The sequence below is a fragment of the Fukomys damarensis genome, unplaced genomic scaffold (assembly GCF_012274545.1).
Source record: "Fukomys damarensis isolate Sample0158 unplaced genomic scaffold, DMR_v1.0_HiC HiC_scaffold_37, whole genome shotgun sequence".
Taxonomy (NCBI): Eukaryota; Metazoa; Chordata; class Mammalia; order Rodentia; family Bathyergidae; genus Fukomys; species Fukomys damarensis.
Genome location: NW_022900949.1, coordinates 68,264,872 through 68,284,890, shown reverse-complemented (window position 1 = coordinate 68,284,890; position 20,019 = coordinate 68,264,872). Strand labels below are relative to the sequence as shown.

The 20,019-nt window shown below is 35.6% G+C and overlaps 1 protein-coding gene across 3 annotated transcripts in view; it reads left to right on the top strand.

Annotated features, from left to right (window-relative positions):
* Positions 1-20,019, top strand: part of Rnf13 (ring finger protein 13) — a 137,232-nt gene that overhangs the window by 86,735 nt on the left and 30,478 nt on the right. For all 3 annotated transcript variants that reach the window (XM_010625296.2, XM_019207640.2, XM_019207641.2), the window contains 2 exons: positions 5,687-5,792; positions 14,374-14,467. In XM_010625296.2, the coding sequence (XP_010623598.1) occupies positions 5,687-5,792; positions 14,374-14,467 (200 nt within the window). The remainder of the gene's footprint in view (positions 1-5,686; positions 5,793-14,373; positions 14,468-20,019) is intronic.

The window sequence follows — 20,019 nt, the reverse complement described above, 5'->3', positions numbered from 1 at the left end:
TCAATATTATCTTTATTAGGAAAAAAATCCACTTGAATCTTTTTTATTTTAACTGTAAAAATCATACCGTTTTACATTAAAAAGTAATACATGCTGTTAAAATATGTAAAACTTCAGAAATAGAAAATATTTGAAGTGAAAGTCCCAATGATTCCATTCTCTAGTGCAGCTATTATAAGCCTCTAGTTTTCCTGTGTGTGATTATTCACATTAATTATTGGTCATATGTACATAAAATGGAATGATATATATGATTTTATAAGTTGCTTTATTTACTTAATGTGAATCTTTTCACGTTAGTACAAGTTCACAAAATCTTTTATCCCATCTTTGAGATACATATATTAAAGAACTGGAAAATGACACGTTCGGGGTTTCGTTTTTCTGACCCCAGTCTCAATTTTTTGTAATATATGGTCACTAGAAATTGTTTTTTTCTTTTGTAAGCTGAATTATATCAAGATGGCTCAGGGTGCTGGATTAGGTGCCTACTCACGTCTCCACGCCTGACAAGCTTGCTTGTTCCCTGTAGAAACACAGATGACCTGGCCACTCCCCGTGTAAGGCCCCAGATTGGCACAGTGACTTCTAGGAAGAACCCGTCCCTTTGGGTGTCTTTTGGTGGAATCTGCTACTTGCCCTGTGAGGGTGTTGGTTGTGTCACATAGAGCTGTGGGGCATTAGGGGCCCTTGCTTAGAGACACCGACCACAGCCATGAGCGTGATAAGAACAGGCTTACCTGGTGGATGCGTTTGCACTCCGCATTTCCTACCTGGTTACTAGAGTTTTTACCGCAGATAACGGTTTCCTTTATACGTAGTGAGGTTAGTGTTTATAGTATTTATAGTCACTGTCTGGTCAAGATATTTCACTATTTTGATGTTTTCCCTTGTTTTGGGGGTTTTCTGCTTTAAAATGTGTACACACACATACACATATATACATATATATCCAGTTAACAGAATTTTTAATCTCTAAATAGCATTAAGTTCATGGTTTTATAGAAATTAGCTTTTGATTAGCAACTTGTGGTTATGTTGTGCAAATTGTGATGAATTTTTACTTTTCTGTTTTTTTTTTTTTTTTTTGTATTGGGGATCGAACTCAGGTCCTTGAGGTTGCAAGGCAGGCAGCAGAACCACTGAGCTAAATCCCTAGCCCTATTTTTCTGATTTTTGTAACAATTGGTGCCTATAGAGAAAATATTAAATGAAACGCTGATGTTCTGAGAATGTACTGACATTTTTGTTTCAAACTGTGCTTCATAGACTGAATAAGATGCTGCAGTAAAAAAACAGAAAAAAAAAAAAGGGGAATTGAAAAATGTTTAGAATTTTAAAAGTTCAGCCAGGCATGGTGGCACATGCCTGTAATCCCAGAGCTTGGGAGGCTGAGGCAGGAGGATTGCTTTGAGTTCGAGACCAGCCTGGGCTACATAGTGAGTTCCAGGTCAATCTCAACTACATAGTGAGACCCTGTCTGAAAAAACAAACAACAACAACAAAAAAGTTCAGTAACATTCAAAATATGATTTGAGGCAGTATGATCAAGCAGATTCACGTAACTGCAGTGAATTTATGAATACTTTTTTATGTCAGTTCAAGAATTGCGAACTCTACGCATACATACACATAAGGCCCTGAATTTAATCCCCAATACTAGAAAAGAAACACCCCCAAAATAAAAAAGAAAAGACACATGAAATATATCTCTGTGTATTGATGCTTTCAACTGGAAACACAAGTTTATTTGATTTCATTTGTTTTTATAATACAGAGAGCAAGATCCCTCCTGCCACTTAAAATTTTTGTTGTTGTTGTTTGGTTTGGTATTGGGGATTGATTCTGGGACCTTCACAGTAAACAAATCCCCTGCCCTTTTTATTTTTTATGTTGAGACGGGGTCTCATTAAATTGCCCAGGGGCACCCAAACTTGCAATCCTCTTGCCTCAGCCTTCTAGAGTGCTACAGGTGTGTACTACCTCACCCAGCTCAATTGTGACTTTTATAGTTCTATACAAACAGAATTCAAAATCAGCAAAACAAATTATATTAAAAGAAATACAGATTGTAAGTGTCATTCCTTGCACATCTTGTTCCCATCCTTACCTTATAAGTAACAACTAATAAAAATATTTTTAATGCATTATAATTACTGCCAAAAATATACCTCTTTTACCTCATCTTTTACCCATATATGTAAACATTATTCCGTGTCCTGCTTTGACTTACAGTATATCCAGCAGGTGACACTGTATAAGTTGACAGATACTCTTAATTTTTTTTTCTTTTTATTGAGTTTATTAGTACATTTGAGGTATGCAGTCCAGTTACATACATTCATTATTGGGATCTTGTACCTTTACATGACAGGTCTTGGTTCTCATTTTTTCCCCTTGTCCCTGCCCTCCCTTTACCCCCTCATCCCCTCTCCATTTACAAACCCTTTATTTCCATTTTTATGTCTGCGTAGAACTCAGTATGCAGTCCTTACATACATTCATTATTGGGATCTTGTACCTTTACATGACAGGTCTTGGTTCTCATTTTTTCCCCTTGTCCCTGCCCTCCCTTTACCCCCTCATCCCCTCTCCATTTACAAACCCTTTATTTCCATTTTTATGTCTGCGTAGAACTCCATTTTGTGGATAGGCCTATTAATCAAACAGTGCCCCATGAATAGATATTTGAATTGTTTACATTTCTCTTTCTATTTTAAGAAGGGTTACAGTGAATAACCATACAGATGGTCTTTTCATGTTTGGCCAGTATACTTTTGGAATAGATTTCTAGAAGTTTAAAAGTTAAATGTATATCCATCATTGCTGGATATTGTTAAATTCCCGTGCGTAAGGGTTGTGCCTTAATATATGATCATGTCTGTTATCTCACTGCCTCAACAAAGAATGTTGTTAGATAGGTGAGACATGCTGTCCTACTACATTTCATGTGTATTTCTCTTATTATAAGCAAGTATGGGCAGATTTTTGATACTTAAGAGCTATGAACTCTTATCTATAGCCTATTTTTTTCTTTTAGGTTATTGGTCATCTTTTCTATTGTGCTATGAATTTGTGATATACTACAAATTTTTTTATTTTGATATTTTCATTGTATTTATAGTGCTTGTTTTTTAAATAATGTTTTCAAGGCTCACCATCTTGTAGCATATATTGGTGTTTTATTATTTTTATTGCTGAATAATATTCCATTATATGGATATAGTTCATTTTGCTTATCCACTCATCAGTTGATAGACATATGGTTGTTTTCCACAGCATTTTGGCTAATATAAACATTTACAAACAAGCTTTTAGATGTGCATATTTTTATTTTTCTTGATTATATACCTAGAATGTAAGGTTATAAAGTAACTATGTTTAACTCTCTGAGAAACTACCAAATCTTTTTCCAAAGTTCCTGGCACCATTTTATATTCTGACGAACCATGTGTGAGGGCTCTAATTTATCCTTCTAAAGGACTTTAACAGTCAGCTTCACCAGGCAGAAGAAATGGAAATGAAGTCAAAGGACTGCTACTCTTCTGTAGTTCTCCACCCTCTTATCAGCACTCTCACTCTCTGTCTACCATTAGCAATTTGGTTAAGTGAAAGTGCACTGGGCTTTTAATTCAAGATATTTAAAATCTTTTATCAATTGTAAGCCATTTATATCCTGCTAACGTATCTTGACAGTAAACTAAAATGATTTGAAATACAGCAGGCAAGCCAGACAGGCATTAACAGGTCATGTAGAACAATGATTTATGAATCAGGCCAGTAAATTCTAACAGTGCTTCTGGAAAATTCTGGAATTGATGCCACTTTTATAATTATAAATACACAGGAGATTTCTCTTAAATAGTGTTAATTTCTAATTCATGGAGACTTCCTGATTTGTTCCTTTTGCTTGTTTCTTCTCATCTAGCAGTTCTGTTCATTTCTGAGCAATCCTGGATTTGTCTCACAGGATAGCGTTTGTTTAATTTGTATAGACTGAGTGTATCTTAGGAAGTCATAAACATAAAAAGAGAGGAAAAAAAACAGACTATAAGAGATACAAGCTTTTTCTATTTCTGAGATATTATGAATCTACTATTCATTAAATTCAGGTTATGCAGTAATCTGGCTCCTAAATCTCAGCAATGTTGATTTATCACACACTGGTTGAAATGAAGTAGGGAATTTACAGAGAATTAGCATCTCACAGATTGGGCATTATACTTTAGAAGTGGTGCCATTGGCTCAGGGTGGTTTCAGAGATTTTGTGTTAGGAATTGGGATGTATTTAGAGAGCTGGCCTCTTGCTGGAAGAGATGGTATCAATAGATAAGCCCAGGCCTGCTGCTACTTTCCCTTTTGTATATTGGTGATACATCAGTCCCTTCAGTATTTTAAAAACGCTGTAAAAATTGCATGTGAAATCCTTTATTATCTACCATTCTGCTAGAAAGCCACTGATATAAAAGGACCATCTGTATTCAAGCAATCTTATAAGTTTGGGGAGTATATTTTACTAGAGAGAAGTTGCTGGTATTAATTACCTTGTGTGTTTTTGATGAACATTGATAGAGCTCCTTGGATGTAAGATTAATAAATAATAGCCTGAACATTTAGAAACAGCTTGGGAATAGAAATAATTTGCTTTTCTGTTATTTTTCTTAAGTACTGTGGAATTCTGTGCACCTCTATTATGGGAGAAGTCATATGTTTCTATTTTGCTTTTCCTTCTAAATTATTATTTTACCTTGAATGTTTGTATTATGAAATACCTGGCTTGACTACTTTAAAAAAATCACCACCAGTGGATCTCAGAATAGGGTTGCTGATATCTTACTAGTCTTGTAGAATAGTAGACTTACTAGATCAGTCATATTACTGAATATTTTACAGATCCTCCCTTAAAGAGATTTGGAAAATAAAATTTGATGCCATATAAAATTTGTCCATGTAATGTAGTTTACTTATTTTGATAGAAGTTTTTATTTTATAGATTTCCATCAATTTTTGTGATAGTAATGTCATAATTACTAATGAATGTCTAGTAACAAATGGAAATAAGGCATTACTTCCCCCTTCGCAATGTATGTATTTCTGTAGTTTATTTCAGGGAAGCAGTAGAGAGCATGGAGATAGAGGAGAAACAACTCTTGTGAATTTCTCGACCAGTTTTTAATTCCGTATCTCACAGATAATGTAGGATATAGAGGCTCTTGTTTATTGGTACATCAGGTACATGTAAAACACATAGGAAAAAAGGATTTTTTAAAAAATAAGTAACGGCTCTAAAGGTTTTCTCTAGAAGGAAGAGATAAACAGTAATTTGGTTGCGGTGGGAGTTCTTGTTGACACGCTATCAAGGCATTAACATTGTTTTTTATGTTAATGTTGTATATTCAATATAATTTTTCCTAGATTATATGATTCAGTAAATAATGTCTAAGAAATAGTAATATTTGGTTTTCTTTAATTTACCAAGTTAAGAGTATGTTTTAATTATACTTGCAGGTTATTTTGAAATAAATAAACTTGATATAAAGAACATTTGTTAAATTATTGAAAGGTAATGTTGCAAACTGAGATGTGTATAGTGGATTGAATTCTAATGTTTGCATATCTTTTTAAAAATTTTATTTTTGCTTTTAGTGAATATCATAATTGGGCAACTCTTTTTGTTCTCTTCTAGGGGCCACGTTATCTTAGTTCCAGACTTTAATCTTCCTCTGGAATACTATCTAATCCCCTTCCTCATTATAGTGGGCATATGTCTCATCCTAATAGTCATTTTTATGGTAAGTAAATTAACTTTTATAAGTGGAAAAAAAAGTATGGATGTATCTAAAAAACAGCTTATTGGGTGAGAGAAGCCTTATAGGAAAGAGTATATATTGTATGTGTCCATTTATATGAAGTTCTGGAAAAAGCAAAAATGATAGAGTAGAAAATAAATCAGAAGAATGATTTCTGTGGGGCTAGGAGGAGGTGAGGGATTTGGTGGAAAGGATGAGAACTTTTGAGGGTGACACTCGTGTTCTGTATTGTGGCAGAGCTTGGAGTTGTATAAATGTATGGCATTTGTCTGAATCCATCAAACTGTATACTTAAGCTTTATGTATTTAATTGTATATAAATTCTACCTCAGCCGGGGATTTAGCTCAGCAGTTCGGTGGCCTGCCTTGCAAGCACAAGGAGTCGAGTTCGATCCCCAGTTCCACAAAAAAATAAAAATAAAATAAATTCTACCTCAATAGAAAACAAAAGAACTATAAAGAAACGCCCCACTAAACTCTGGACTAATGATGCACGTGCTGTAGAATTTTGAGGGAGTGTACTCTTGCCTGAAGCTTCGTGTTTGTTTTTGTCTATTTATTTCATTTTAAAAATTCAACAGGAATTTACTAATTCTGAGTAATTAAAATAATGTTCGGGGTGCTTGCATTTGTTTAATTAACACAACATCTTGCAATTCAAAATAATGAAGAAGCTAAAATTCTGCAGTAACTAGATATTTTTAAAGGGAATATTGCTTTTAAGTTCTTTCATTTAACATTAATTTTTTAGTACATGTTTGCAGTGCATACTGAATACATTCACTGTAGGAATGGGTACATGTACACACGGCACCTTCATTTTCCTTACCCATCCTCTCCCTTCTCTCTCCTTTCCTTCAGTCTCTAGATCGTCTTTCCCTCTAACACCCTGTTTCTTATTATATTTAATTTTTCTCTTTATATTGTTTATACTTTGGGTTTCTCACATAAGAGAAACCATGCAATGTATGTTTGATTCATTTCACTTAGCATTCTGGTCTCAAGGTTCGTCAAGTTTCCTACAAATGACTCAAGTTTATCTTTCTGTGTGAATGAGTAGTACTCCATTGTGTATAATACCATATTTTCTTCATCCATTAAACTTTTGATGGGCATATATTTCTAAGATTTAGCTATTATGAGTTGTATTGCTATAAATATGAGTATGTATATATTACTATGATATGATATCTTTAGCTCTTTTGAGAAAATATGTAGAATAGATATAGCTGGGTTACTTTCCTTAGTTACTATTCTTAGTTTTTTGGAGTAACTATTCTTAGTTTTTTGAGGGATCTCCAACTGATTTTCTTTTTTCTTTTTTTTTTTTTTTTTTTTTTTTTTTTGGTACCAGGGATGGAACTCAGGTCCTTGCGCTTGCATGGCAGGCGGTGGAACCACTGAGCCAAATCCCTGGCCCTTCCAACTGATTTTCATAATGGTTTTACTAGTTTAAATTCTTACCAACAATGTAGAAGGGTTCCTTTTTCCCCACAGCTTTGCCAACATGTATTATTATTTGATTTCTTGATGGTGGCTGTTGTTTACGGAGTAAAATGGAAACAGTATTGTTTTACTTAGCATTTCTCTAATGGTCAAAGATGCTGAACATTTTTTCATGTACTTATTGGGTACTTATACTTCTTCTACTGAGAAGTGTCTATTCATTTTAATTGGCCAGGTTTTGGTTGGGTTTTTTATTTTGGAAGATCTAATTTTTGTGAGTGCTGTTTTTTGGGGGGTGGGTACCAGGGATTGAACTCTGGACCTTGTTCTTGCAAGGCAGGCAGTGGAACCACTGAGCAAAATCCCTAGCCCTAAAAGTTTGCTAACTTCCTTCTGTTTTTTGTTTTTGTTTTTTTGGTATCAGGGATCAAACTCTGGTCCTTGCGCTTGTGAGGCAGGCGGCAGAACCACTGAGCTAAATCCCTGGCCCTTTGCGCTCTTTATATATTAAAGGCTCTAGTCATCTGTTGGAAGAATAACTGGCAAATTTTTTCCCATTCTGTAGGTTGTATTTTCTTCTGTTAATTTCCTTTGCTGTGTAGAAGCTCTTTTTTTTAAAAAATATTTTTTTCAGCTTTAATTGAGTTTATTGGTACATTTTAGGGATACAGTACAGTTACATTCATTGTTGGGATCTTGTACCTCTACATGACAAGTCTTGATTCTCATTTTTTCCCCTTACCTCTGCCCTCCCTTCACCCCCTCTTCCCCTAGAAGCTCTTTAATTTGATATAACCCCATTTGTTGATTCTTGGTGTTATTTCTTGTACAATTGGAGCTCTGTTCAGAAGATCCTTGCTTATGCCTGTGTCTTCAAGATTTTTACCTATTTTGTATTCCAGAAGATTCAGCACTTCTGTTTTAATATCTAGGTCTTTGATCCTTTTGATTTTATTGTATTGCAGGGTAAAATATATGGGTCTAGTTAATCTTCTGTGGGTGGATTCTAACTGGAGAGATCTATACAGAAGAGACAGAGTTTCTTTAATCTAACTGATATTAAGCATGCAGCACAAAAACAGTAGACATATGAGAAGCCACAGCAACAAGATGCCTCTAAAAATCCTTAGCTCCTCAAAAGCTAATCCCACAGACACCGAAGCAGAGGAATTTACAGATAAAGAACTCAAAAACCAAATGGTCAAAATGTTTGAAGAGCTTAAAGAAGAAACACATAAGAAATTTCACAAGGTGTTTAGTGAGCTTAAGGGGAATTTTATTAACCAGATAAAGGGTTTTACTAATAAAATGTTTGATGAGCTTAAAAAAGAAAGAATAAACTAGAGCTTATGAAAACAAAGTAAGCAGAAATAGAAGATATGAAAAATTTAATACAAGCATGGCTTGAAGATTTGACCAATGTGAAGACAGAATATCATAAGTTGAAGACAAGGTGGATATAGTAGATTATAAACTCAATGATACCCTAGTAATGATAAAATAAAGTTACTGGATGACACAAAGAGCAGTATCAAAATTGTAGAAATTAACAAAAAATTAGAAGACAGTTCAAAGGTATAAAAAGTTTATTAATTGAAATCATAGCAGGAACTGGTGAGAGATGATCTAGCTTTATTTTTCTGCATATAGTTACCCAATTTTTCCAACTCCATTTATTGAAAAGACTGCTCTGTTTCAAGTGTATGCTCTTAGCACCAGTGTTGAAAACCAGTTGGCACTTGCTTGCAAGGCACTAAATCCCTGACTACTTTCTTTTTCTTATATTTATGATTATGCTATATTGCTATCTTTAATGGTCACTATTAAACTTTTAAAATTTATTGAGATATGATTGACATATAAACTATATGTATTTAAATTGTACAATAGAAGTTTTGATATGTACACACACACACATACACACCAATGAAACTGTTGCCACCATAGTAAACGTAATTAAATGTTCATCACCTCCAAATGTTTCCTAATGTTCTTTAGTAATCCCTCCCCTTTTGTCTTTCCAATTACTCTTCTGTGTCCCTCTTTCCCCTATCTCCAGTTAAAAATCTGATTTTGTTTATTGTAGACTAGCTTTTCTACAGCTCTGTATAAGCAGAATTGTAAAGTATGTACTCTTTTGTGTCTGACTTCTTAGTATAATTGAAATTCATATAAATCGCTGATTGTACTGATTATTAAATCCTTTTATTTCCAAGTTGTATTCCACTGTATGATTATATCAAATTTTGTCCATTAACCTGTTGATAGACATTTGTGTATATACGTGTGTGCGTGTGTGTGTTTTAGGTTTAATTGGTACAAATGAAGATGATGTAGACATTTACGTGCAAGTTGTGTGCACATATACAGTACTTTATTTGAGCTGGATAAGTTTATTTAGGAGTGGGATGATCATGCCAAATGATGTCCGTTTTACATTTTGTAATAAACTGCCAAAGTGATTTTCAGAATGGCTGTACCAATTTTACATTCTTGCTATGTAGTGCCTGAAAGTTGCAGTTCCTCCGTTTCCATGTCCACACTTGTCAGTCTTTTTAACTATAGTTATTCTAATAGGTATGTAGTGGTATTTAATTATGATTTCAGTTTGTGTTTTCCTCTTGACTAATGATGTTGAGCATCTCTTTATGTGCTTACTTGCTATCTTTATGTCTGCTTGCTGTGGTAAAGTTATCTATTCAGTTATTTTTAATAGGATTGCTTTTTTATTGAGTTTTGAGCATTCTTCATTCTGAATAGAAATTAATTTATCACGTAATCTGGCAATATCTTCTCCTAATTTGTGGCTTGTCTTTCAAGTATCTTTTTTTTAAAAATGGTATTATTTTTGTTTTTATTTTCATATATTTTTCCTGATAGTATCTTTTGAGGATAGAAGTTCTTAGCTTTTTTTTTTTTTTTTTTTTTTTTTTTTTTTATTTTTTTTTTCAATTCAGTACTGAACTTTGAACCCAGGACATTCATACTAAGCTACATCCTAACTCCTACATTCTTTTTTTTTTTTCTTTTTTAGTAACAGGAATCAAACTCAGGACCTTGAGCTTGTGAGGCAGGCGTTGAAACCCCTGAGATAAATCCTTGGCCCTTCTGTTTTCTTTTTTAAGGCTGGTTCTTTCTGCTAAGTTTCTCAGACTAGGCTTGCTCTTGTAGTCCACCTGCCACAGCCTCTAAGAGTGTTAGATAGTTCTTAACTATGATATAATCAACTTTGTTAAATTTATCTTTTATGGATGGCATTTTTGGTATTCAGTTCAAGTGCTATGGACTTTTCACTTTCATTCTTTCAAGCCCAGCAGTTTATACTTTAAAATGTTTTGTATATTTTATTTGACATTTATTTGAATATTTATAGAAGTATTTTTTTAAAACTGAGTTTATTGGTACAATCTAGGTATACAATACAGTTACATTCATCATTGGGATCTTGTACCTTTAATAATATTCTTGATTCTCATTTTTTCCCCTTGTCCCTGCCCTCACTTCACCCCCTTCTCCCCTCCCCATTTACAAACACTTTATTTCCATTTTTTCAGTTTCTCTTATTTTTTTCCTCTCCCTTATTACCTTTCCCCCACCCTTCCCACTTTCCCTACACCTTTAACCCTTTACTTCCTATTTCACATTATTAATTATCTCATTAGGATCCTATGTACTGTTATAGTTTTTGCACCAAAGAAACTATTTGGTATTTCAGTTAAAGAAATCTCTGTATGAACATTAAAAATAGGGAACTCTAAAATAAAACTAAAAAGGAAAGTAAAAGAGAAAAGGCAATGATGTAACATTAAAATAGTCCTTAATTCTGGAGATGAAAATGGTCCCCAAACATATTTAAATTGCTTCTTGCTCTTATAGTCTTATCTTATTCTTTTTTCATTATTTAGAGAATACTTTATTAGTTTCTGTAATCAAACCCATGTAGATATGACCTTACGTATTTAGTATTATGTGTTACCCCTGTACACATGGAAAAAAATAAAAATAAAAATAAATTCACATTTCTAGACCAATATGGCTGTCCATTTCTGTACAATGCCAACTCAACAGAGTAAATTGGAATGACTTTTTCCAAAGTTGGCAGCACCGTTAAAGTTTCCCAAAATTCAATTTATATATATGTATATATATATTTATATTTATATAAAAAGACTAATAATACATCGATGGCAGCAACAGCTTTTCCAGGTTCTGCAGTCATCTGAACAAAATTATAGACATTCAGCACATTCCATTAAAAACAAAACAAAACAAAAAAACAAAGAAAATAATATCCAGAAAACAGCAAAGTTGTGTTGCTGTTGTGGTACCTGGGACCATTTTTTCTATTAGCATCTTAATCATCATCTGTAAAGAGAACATTCTAGAGTAATATCATTAAATGTAGCTCTGATAAAGCATGATCCCTACTATGTATCATAAAGCAGGTACTAGATATTTTACATTCATAGAGGTATGATACAGTACTGTCATCTGGGCTCCTGTCACATGGAGAATTATTTTCTATCTTTTCACTTTCAGTCTATGGGCTTCTTTTTGCACTAGGTGTGTTTCTTGTATACAACATATTGTTGGATTTTGCTTCTTATTCCATTTTGCCAGTCTATTTCTCTTGATTGGTGAGTTGAGGTCATTGGCATTGCTGGTTATAACTGATATGTACTGACTTATTATTGACATGTTATTGGCCTTTTGTTGACTCTTTTTACTTTTTCACCTTCTCCTTTTAGTTTCTTGCCTTGCCTATTTGATTTTCTCTGTTGGGCCTCATAGTGTTGTTGCCTTCATTGTCTTTTTCTAGGATCTTGTTTAGAATTGCTTGTAGTGGTGGTTTGGTATTCATGTAGTTTCTCAGGTGTTCTTTGTCGTGGAAGTGTCTTATTTCCCCATCCATTTTGAAAGAGAGTTTTGCTGGATACATCAGTCTAGGTTGGAGGTTGTTCACTTTTAGTACTTGAAATATCTTATTCCAGGCTCTCCTTGCCTCAAGGGTTTGTTTTGAGAAGTCTGCTGTGATTCTGATGGGCTTTCCTTTGTATGTGATTTCTTTCTTTTCTCTTACTGCTTGTAGTATTTTGTTCTTCTGTTGGGTTTCTGGGATCTTGATTATTATATATCTAGGTGTAGATTTTTTTTGATTGTAGCTAGTTGGGGTTCTATATGCCTCAGTTATCTGAATGTCAAATTCTTCCCCTCTGTTTGGGAAGTTTTCTGTCATTAATTGTTTGAACAGCTTTTTAAAGTCATTTGTATTTTCTCCTGCTACTTCATGTATTCCTATCAGCCTTATGTTATTCTTCTTTGTATCATTTAGGAGTTGTTTGATCGATTTATCATGATCTCTTACTGTTTTTAAGAGACCTCTCTTTTCATGGTCACTGACTGCAATCTTATCTTCTATATCTGAGAGTCTATCTTCGCATTCTTTTATTCTGTTGCGTACACTTTCAATGGAGTGTTTAATCTCCTGGATATCTGTTTGAATCTGTTTTATGGATTCCATTTCTCTCCTATGTTGGGCGTTTATTTTTTCCATTTCTTTGTTATGCTGGGCCTTCATGGCTTCTATCATGGTCCTGAGCTCATCTGTTTTTTTGTCAGTTTCTGCTCTAGAGTCTCGAATCACGACTTCCATTTTGCTCACTATCTCTATGGTTATCTGGGAAATAATTTCTGTTTTGAATTTTTCTAGAGCCTGATTGATCTGTTTTGTTACTTCCTGTGCTTTGAGTTCAGGGTGTCCTGGTGGTTCAGTATCGGCCTTTTCGTCCTCATTTGCCCTACTGTTTGCCATTGGTGAACTGGAAGTCTGTCTTTGTGTCTTGCTTAAGTGTTTTCTCATTTTTATTTTTGTTGTCGGACTGTCCTTGGTTTAATCTCTGGATTATCACCCAAATATTCCTGATATAGTTGCGCCGTAGCTTCTGTGTCTCTAACGACCCACGGACATTCTCATCTTCATAACATCAGAGAAAAGAGCTCATCAAATCAACCGCAATGCTTTACCCCAACTGATACAATCAGCAACACATTAAGATCAAGCACAACTTGGACACTGACCACCTGTGGTAGTCACTAGTCTATCACCCTTAAATCATTTGAATTAAATTGAAATCAAGAAGCAGTCCAGAACATGTCTGCAGTGAACATAATTTCAATATAGTGTATTTACCATTTAATGACTCAGACAGAGCGAGGATGCAAGACCCCTGATCTCAGTTAGCTGATGGCTGAACCCCATGACGCTGACTGACTTCGGGCTGCAAGGCCCAGATTGAGTTCCCCAACCTTCTGAATGGTTGAACTCCGCAAGGTTCTATTACAGGTTTCCCACGCCCTTTCTTTAAAGATATTCAAAGTTGGGAACTTAGAAAAATACCCCTGATGACCACCTCTGCCTCTGCAGAGTGGGTCCAAAGACTGGCACAGTCAGGAGGACTGAGAGTGGGGGGGGCTTATAGGGGCTCAGGGGTGCCCACGGGGCTAACTTCCTGGTGCTTGAGTGATGGCGGCTGGGTTGGGAGCAGGCGTGGCTCTCCTTCCCGCGGTGGATCGGGACCCAGGCTTCCTCCCAGCGCTGGAGTGATGGTGGCTGGGTCGGGAGCAGGCGTGGCTCTCCTTCCCGTGGTGGATTGGGACCCAGGCTTCCTCCCAGCCCTTGAGCGATGGCGGCTGGTTTATAGAAGTATTTTGCCTTAACTCTGTCTGTTATACTGCTAACTGAAAGTACAATAAATATTGTGTGTGTTTGAAAATTTTATTAGTTTTTAAACTTAAATAAATCTCAACTTCCTGTTCTCTTTGGCCCATTGGAGTCTTGGTAACTGGAACATTTTATTTTTGTTTTACAAACAGTTATATGAAATTTATATTGTCTCCTATCAGTAAATGAAAGATAATCAAGGTCATTGAATAAAAAAATTGAAAGGATAATATGTGTTAACTAATCACTTTTAATTTAATGCTTTAATAACCCAATTATGATTAGGATTTAAGTAAATTAAATTGGTTGACAGCAGCTATCTAGAAATTTAAAATATTTGATTGATTTTTATTTACATGTTTAATATCTGATACCTTTTTTCTCTTTTATTTTTAGATCACAAAGTTTGTCCAGGATAGACATAGAGCTAGAAGAAATAGACTTGGTAAAGATCAACTTAAGAAACTCCCTGTACATAAATTTAAGAAAGGTAAGTAAATATTTTTGTTTTCCAAATAATCATGGTTAATTTCATAATACATGATGATCATACTGATATTGTCTTCTGAGTTCCTGTCATACGCTATGCCTAATAAGACAGTTAATATAAATGAATATCTGTGGGAAATGATTTTTTGCTCTAGTGCCTTGATAAGGCAGAAAAAGAGTGTATAGTCTGCTGCAAATTTAAAAACAGTAATGCAAATAATGAAAAGCATTTTATTAATACTGTAATAAAAAATTTTAAACAATGCAAGAAAATAAAATACTTCTCTGCATGAGGGTGGTCTGCTTCTACTGACCTTCTTCCTATTCTTTCTCTCACCATGTATTATTATATATTGTTGTATTAACTTAAATCATAGGTAGCTATTATGGTTCTGTGTGTTATAGGTGTCATCACATTTAGTTTTCATACTTCTATGAAATGGGCACTATTGTTATCGAAACTAGAGGATCAGAGTCTTAGAACATTAGTGTCAGTCACTACTGATATTGAGGGATGTGAGTCTAGTACTACAGCCAATATAAATTCCTTTCTCTATGCTTACTGAGTTTTTAATATAGTACATGCTCATTAAATCCTTCTAGGTAGTACTTCCCAAACTTTGTAATTTCTTTTTTCTTTTTTCAGGCAGGGCCTTGCTATGTAGTTCAGGGTGACCTTGAACACACTATGTAGCTCAGGCTGGCTTCAAACTCATGTTGATCTTCCTGCCTCAGCCTCTTGAGTGCTGGGACTATAGGTGTCGGCTACCACACCCAGCTTGTAATTTCTTATACCAATAAAAATTTGTGTGGTTTTTTAATTCAGCAGAGAAAGAGTGTAGGGGTTAGATAAAGAATATCATAATAAACAAATAGACAAAGACACGTATCAAATTGTACTGTGCTGTTATTTTATTGTGTAACTTGTTAAAATTTACTTACAGATCAGAAACACTAGGAAGATGAACTGTAGGAATCAGTTTATTTTTTCTTTCTTACTTTTTTTTTTTTTTTTTGAATTTTTTTTTTTTTTCTTTTTTTTTTTTTTTTTGAGACATTGTGTTGCTATGAAGTCCGAAGATGGCCTTGAACTCACTGTGTAACCCCAGCTGGCCTCAAATGCATGGCAGTCCTCTTGCCTCAGCCTCTTGAGTGCTGGGTTTACAAGCATATGCCACCATGCCTGGCTTAGGAATCCATTTCTGATGCTTTATTTAGTGTCTGTCTTTCCTTCCTTCTTTCTTTCTTTCTTTCTTCCTTTCATTCATTTTTGTTACTAGGGATCAAACTCAGGATCTTGCACTTGCAAGGCAGGTGGTGGTACCATTGAGCTAAATCCCTGGCCCTATTTTTGTGTTTCTTAAACAAAGAAAAAAAAATTTTTAAATGATGTTGACATTGCATTGGTTTAAAAAGTATAGGTAAAGTTGGCTTTTCTTTTGAGTAAGGTGATTTATTATGATAGGATTTTGAACAGGAGTGATATCATCTAAATTAAGCGCTAAAAGAATCTGTTGCTGCATTTACAATAGGATGTAGGGGGTTGAAGATCCAAGCAGAGAGACCAGAGGGGAAGTTACTGCAATGATCCAAATGTGGTATAAATCTGACTTGGGTCAGAGTAGTAGCACTGAGGGAAGTGAAGACATCTTGAAATTCTACCTACATCTGGAGGATGTAGTACACTGCATTTATTGGTGGACCAGATGTGGGGAGACAAAGCAAGGATGATTCCATACCTTAGGATAGGAAGGATGGACCTTATTTCTGCTTAATAAATGTCCTTAGCCAAAAATAACAGGTAATGTGTGGTAGAGCAAGTTTAGAGGGATAATAGGAGATTGGTTTTGAGCCTTGGAATTTTGTGTGTCTACTAGATATTATAAGAGAGCCTGATATTAAATACTATATATTATAAGATACTATATATGATGCTAGATATTATAAGAGGGGTATCTGAAACAGAAATAGTGGTTTAAAGATGTATTTCAATTATGAGACTAGGTAAGATTACCAAGGGCATGAATATAGGTAGAAGAATACCAGAGATACCCTGGGGTATTTCACTATTAAGTAAAAGAAGAGAAATCAAGTGGCAGCCATAGAAAATGAGCAGAAATAAGTACTTAGGAGAAAATCCTAAGGAGTGTGATTTACCATACACTAAGCAATAAACTAAGCAATAAAGAAGTATCAAGGAATAAAGAGTGAAAACTTACATTAGTTCTCCTGAAAAATAAATAAAATAAGACCCGAGAATTGTTTACATTTGTCCATGTCCTGAGAGTTTGCCAGAGATTGAGATTAAGGGCAGTGGACTACTTCATCTGGTGGAAGAAATTTCAAGGTAGCCCAGTGTTTAGGCTGTGGATGCGTACTGCTGGTTGCTTTTAGCCAAATCTATAGTAAAAATCAGGAGAAAGAACAATAACAATGACTTAAAATTTTTGCTGTCTCACCAGAAAGGAAGCATCTGCAAAGTTGGGGAATAGAAAAACATGGCTGATGAAAAGATTTGCAATAAAAAGAAGCCACGTTGTTTGCATTATGATGATAGGAAAAATGGTCTGAAGGCATTTCAGGAGTCAGCAAGACCTCACCCATTGTAGCTTTTTTTTTTGGTACTGGGTATTGAACTCATGACCTTGCACTTGTGAAACAGTCATGGTGCTCACTTATTATAGCTTTAAAGATGCAAAAATATAAACCTTTGAGGACAGAGTCCTTAGGCTCCCTGCTATAGAAGAACTGATTGAGGAATTGGCTCTCTGGGATCCATTTCTCCATACTCAGCCATCCGAGAACTTAAGAGGCTACTGCAGCCATGGTCCAAGGGTCTCTGGCTACTGTCAAGCTGGTAGCAGACCTTGACGTCATCCATTGGTGCAGGTTTTATAAATATGCGAATGAAAGAGTTATGGGGTCATAGAGGATTCCACCCAGATATCAGAAGAAGTCTTGGGAGGCCAGGCATAGTACACATGAGAGGAAGATATGTAAACTCTGAGAGTGCAACTGAAAATGGAATAGAGCCCTCAGGAAGTTGAAGATGCCAGGAACACAGAACATCTACTAAGGACAGCAAAGGGAGCCAGACAAAGAGAGAGGCCATTTGGATTACTACCAGCAAAGCTAACCAGGTCTGCCCAAGCCTTTTGCAGATCATCTCTCGCCACATCCTGCCCTCGATATTGGAGAGGAACTAAAGAATGTATTATTTGCTCTGCTAGATTTTGTTCATGCTTTGGTCCTCTTTCTCTCTTCCTCTCCCTCTCCCTTTCTTTCCTTCCTTCCTTCCTTTCATGGGGATGGAACTCAGGACCTTGAGCTTGTGAGGCAGGCAGCAGCACCACTGAGCTAAATCCCTGGCCCTTTGGTCTGCTTTCTTTGTATCCCCATCTTCCTTCCTTTTGGAATGAGAATGTTTGCCTTGTACCAGTGCATGTTGAAAGTGTTTAACTTTGTGATTTTTATAGGGGCTCACAGCTAAGAGTTTGCCTTGAGTCTCGAGGCTTTGGACTTGAACTTTTCAGCAAATGCTGAAATTGTTAAAACTTACTCAACTTGTAGAAATTAACTGAATACATTTTACATAAAGAGATGTACATGATTCTTTTTATGGTCTAGGGGTAGAATTTTATGGCTTAGATCGAGAACGTCCTCCAAAGGCCTTGTGTACTCAAAAGTAGGACTTGTTCAAGGTGATTGGATCTTGGGAGCACTGTACTTATCTGTAGATAAGTTCATAGCTGACTGTGGTATTTAGAGGTTGGGTCTGGTTGAAGGGTGAATTATTGTTCCCAGCTCCTTCTCTCGTTCTCTGCTTCCTAACTGCTGTGGAGTACTGTGCTGTTATTCCACCATGGCATTTCTACCTTGGAGCTGTCAAGGACCAGGCTGAGAGTCTCAATCACAAGATTGAGAGATTCCTGCAAGGCATTGTGACACAAGATAACAGATACTGGGGAATTGGGATGGGACATTCTGAACATGTGGTGATGAGGCCAAACATGTGGCAAGGACCACAAGCAACCAGATCAGTCAGTATTTATTGCTTATACAGATGTGGGTAAGACTAGGGTAGAGGGACTTACATGGCATCTGGTGATATCAGCTGACACAGGCAAAGCTTGTATAAAGGAAGACTGGGTATACTTGCAGAAGGAGCAGAACTGACCAAAGGTTGGTTGTGGTTAGCTAGTAATTTACTGAAAACAGTTAAGGAATGGCAGCTCTGGGGATGGAATGTGGATTGGAGCCATGTGGTCCTGGACTGCAGTGTTAGCTCACTAGGATCCCTGCAGCTTCACAGATCAGGACTTAGACCTTCGTGGCAACCAGTGGTACAGAAGCTATACTTGCCTGGTGCCATCTGACACGCTCCCGTGAGTCGTATAGGCTTTGTTCCAGCTCTGAGTACATTATAGCCAATTATGAGGAGAAAATGCCTGCTCCATATCACAGCCTGCTCTGACTTTGGTCAGGGTGGTCTGCAACATGGAGCCAGCCAAACATGGACTGAACCCCCTGAAACTGTGAGCCAAAATAAACTTCTACTGTCTTATGGGTGTCAGATATTTTGTTCCAGCAATGTGGAATAATTAGTACAGAGATATAAATATTTTTCTTTTCTTGTAATATCTTTGCCTTGTGTGAGTAGGGTAATATTGGTCCAATAAATAAATTATGGAATTATTCTCTTTCCTCCTGTTTTCTGGAAGAGATTATGGTCATTTTTTTTTTTCCTTTGGAGACTCCATCAGGAGCTGATGTTTCTCTTTTGCAAGGTTATTAATTGTTGATTCAAGTTTTTTTTTTAATTGTATCTTTGTAGGATTGGTCTGTTTAATCTGTGATGTCAAACATGTAAGAATGAAATTGTTCACAGTACCATGATACCTCAGTTCACAAACTTAATTTGTTCTATAACTTTGGAAAAGATGGCCATGTTTGTATTTGTGTGAGACAGATGGCTGTGATTGTGTTTGTCACCTGATGTAGAATTTGCAAACACAAACAAAATTTTGCTAAATTCTTTTGTTTGCAAACCAAATTGTTCTCAAACAAAAGCATTCATGAGCCAAGGTACCACTATATTCCTTTTTTAACCTTTCAGTGTCCATAGGATCAATAATGATGGTCCTTTCATTTTTGATATTAGTAGTTTTTGCTTGTTTGTTTACTTTTTGGTACTGGGGATCAAACTTATGACCTTGTGCTTACAAGGCTGACATAGTGCCACTGAGCTAAATCCCTGGCCCTGATATTAGTAATTTGTATTTTCTTTTTTTATTAATCTGGCTGCAGGCTAATTTACTGATTGATGTTTTAAAGAATCAGCTTTTGGTTGTTGATTGTCTTTATTCCTGTTTATATTTGCATTTTCTGTTCTGATTTTCATTACTTCTCTTCTTTTGCTTACTTTTGATTTATATTTTCTTTTTTCTCTACTTTCTTAAAGTTGAAAACTTGATTATTGATTTTGACCAATCATCTTCCTTCCTTCCTCCTCCCTCCCTTCCTTCCTTCCTTCCTTCCCTCCCTCCCTCCCTC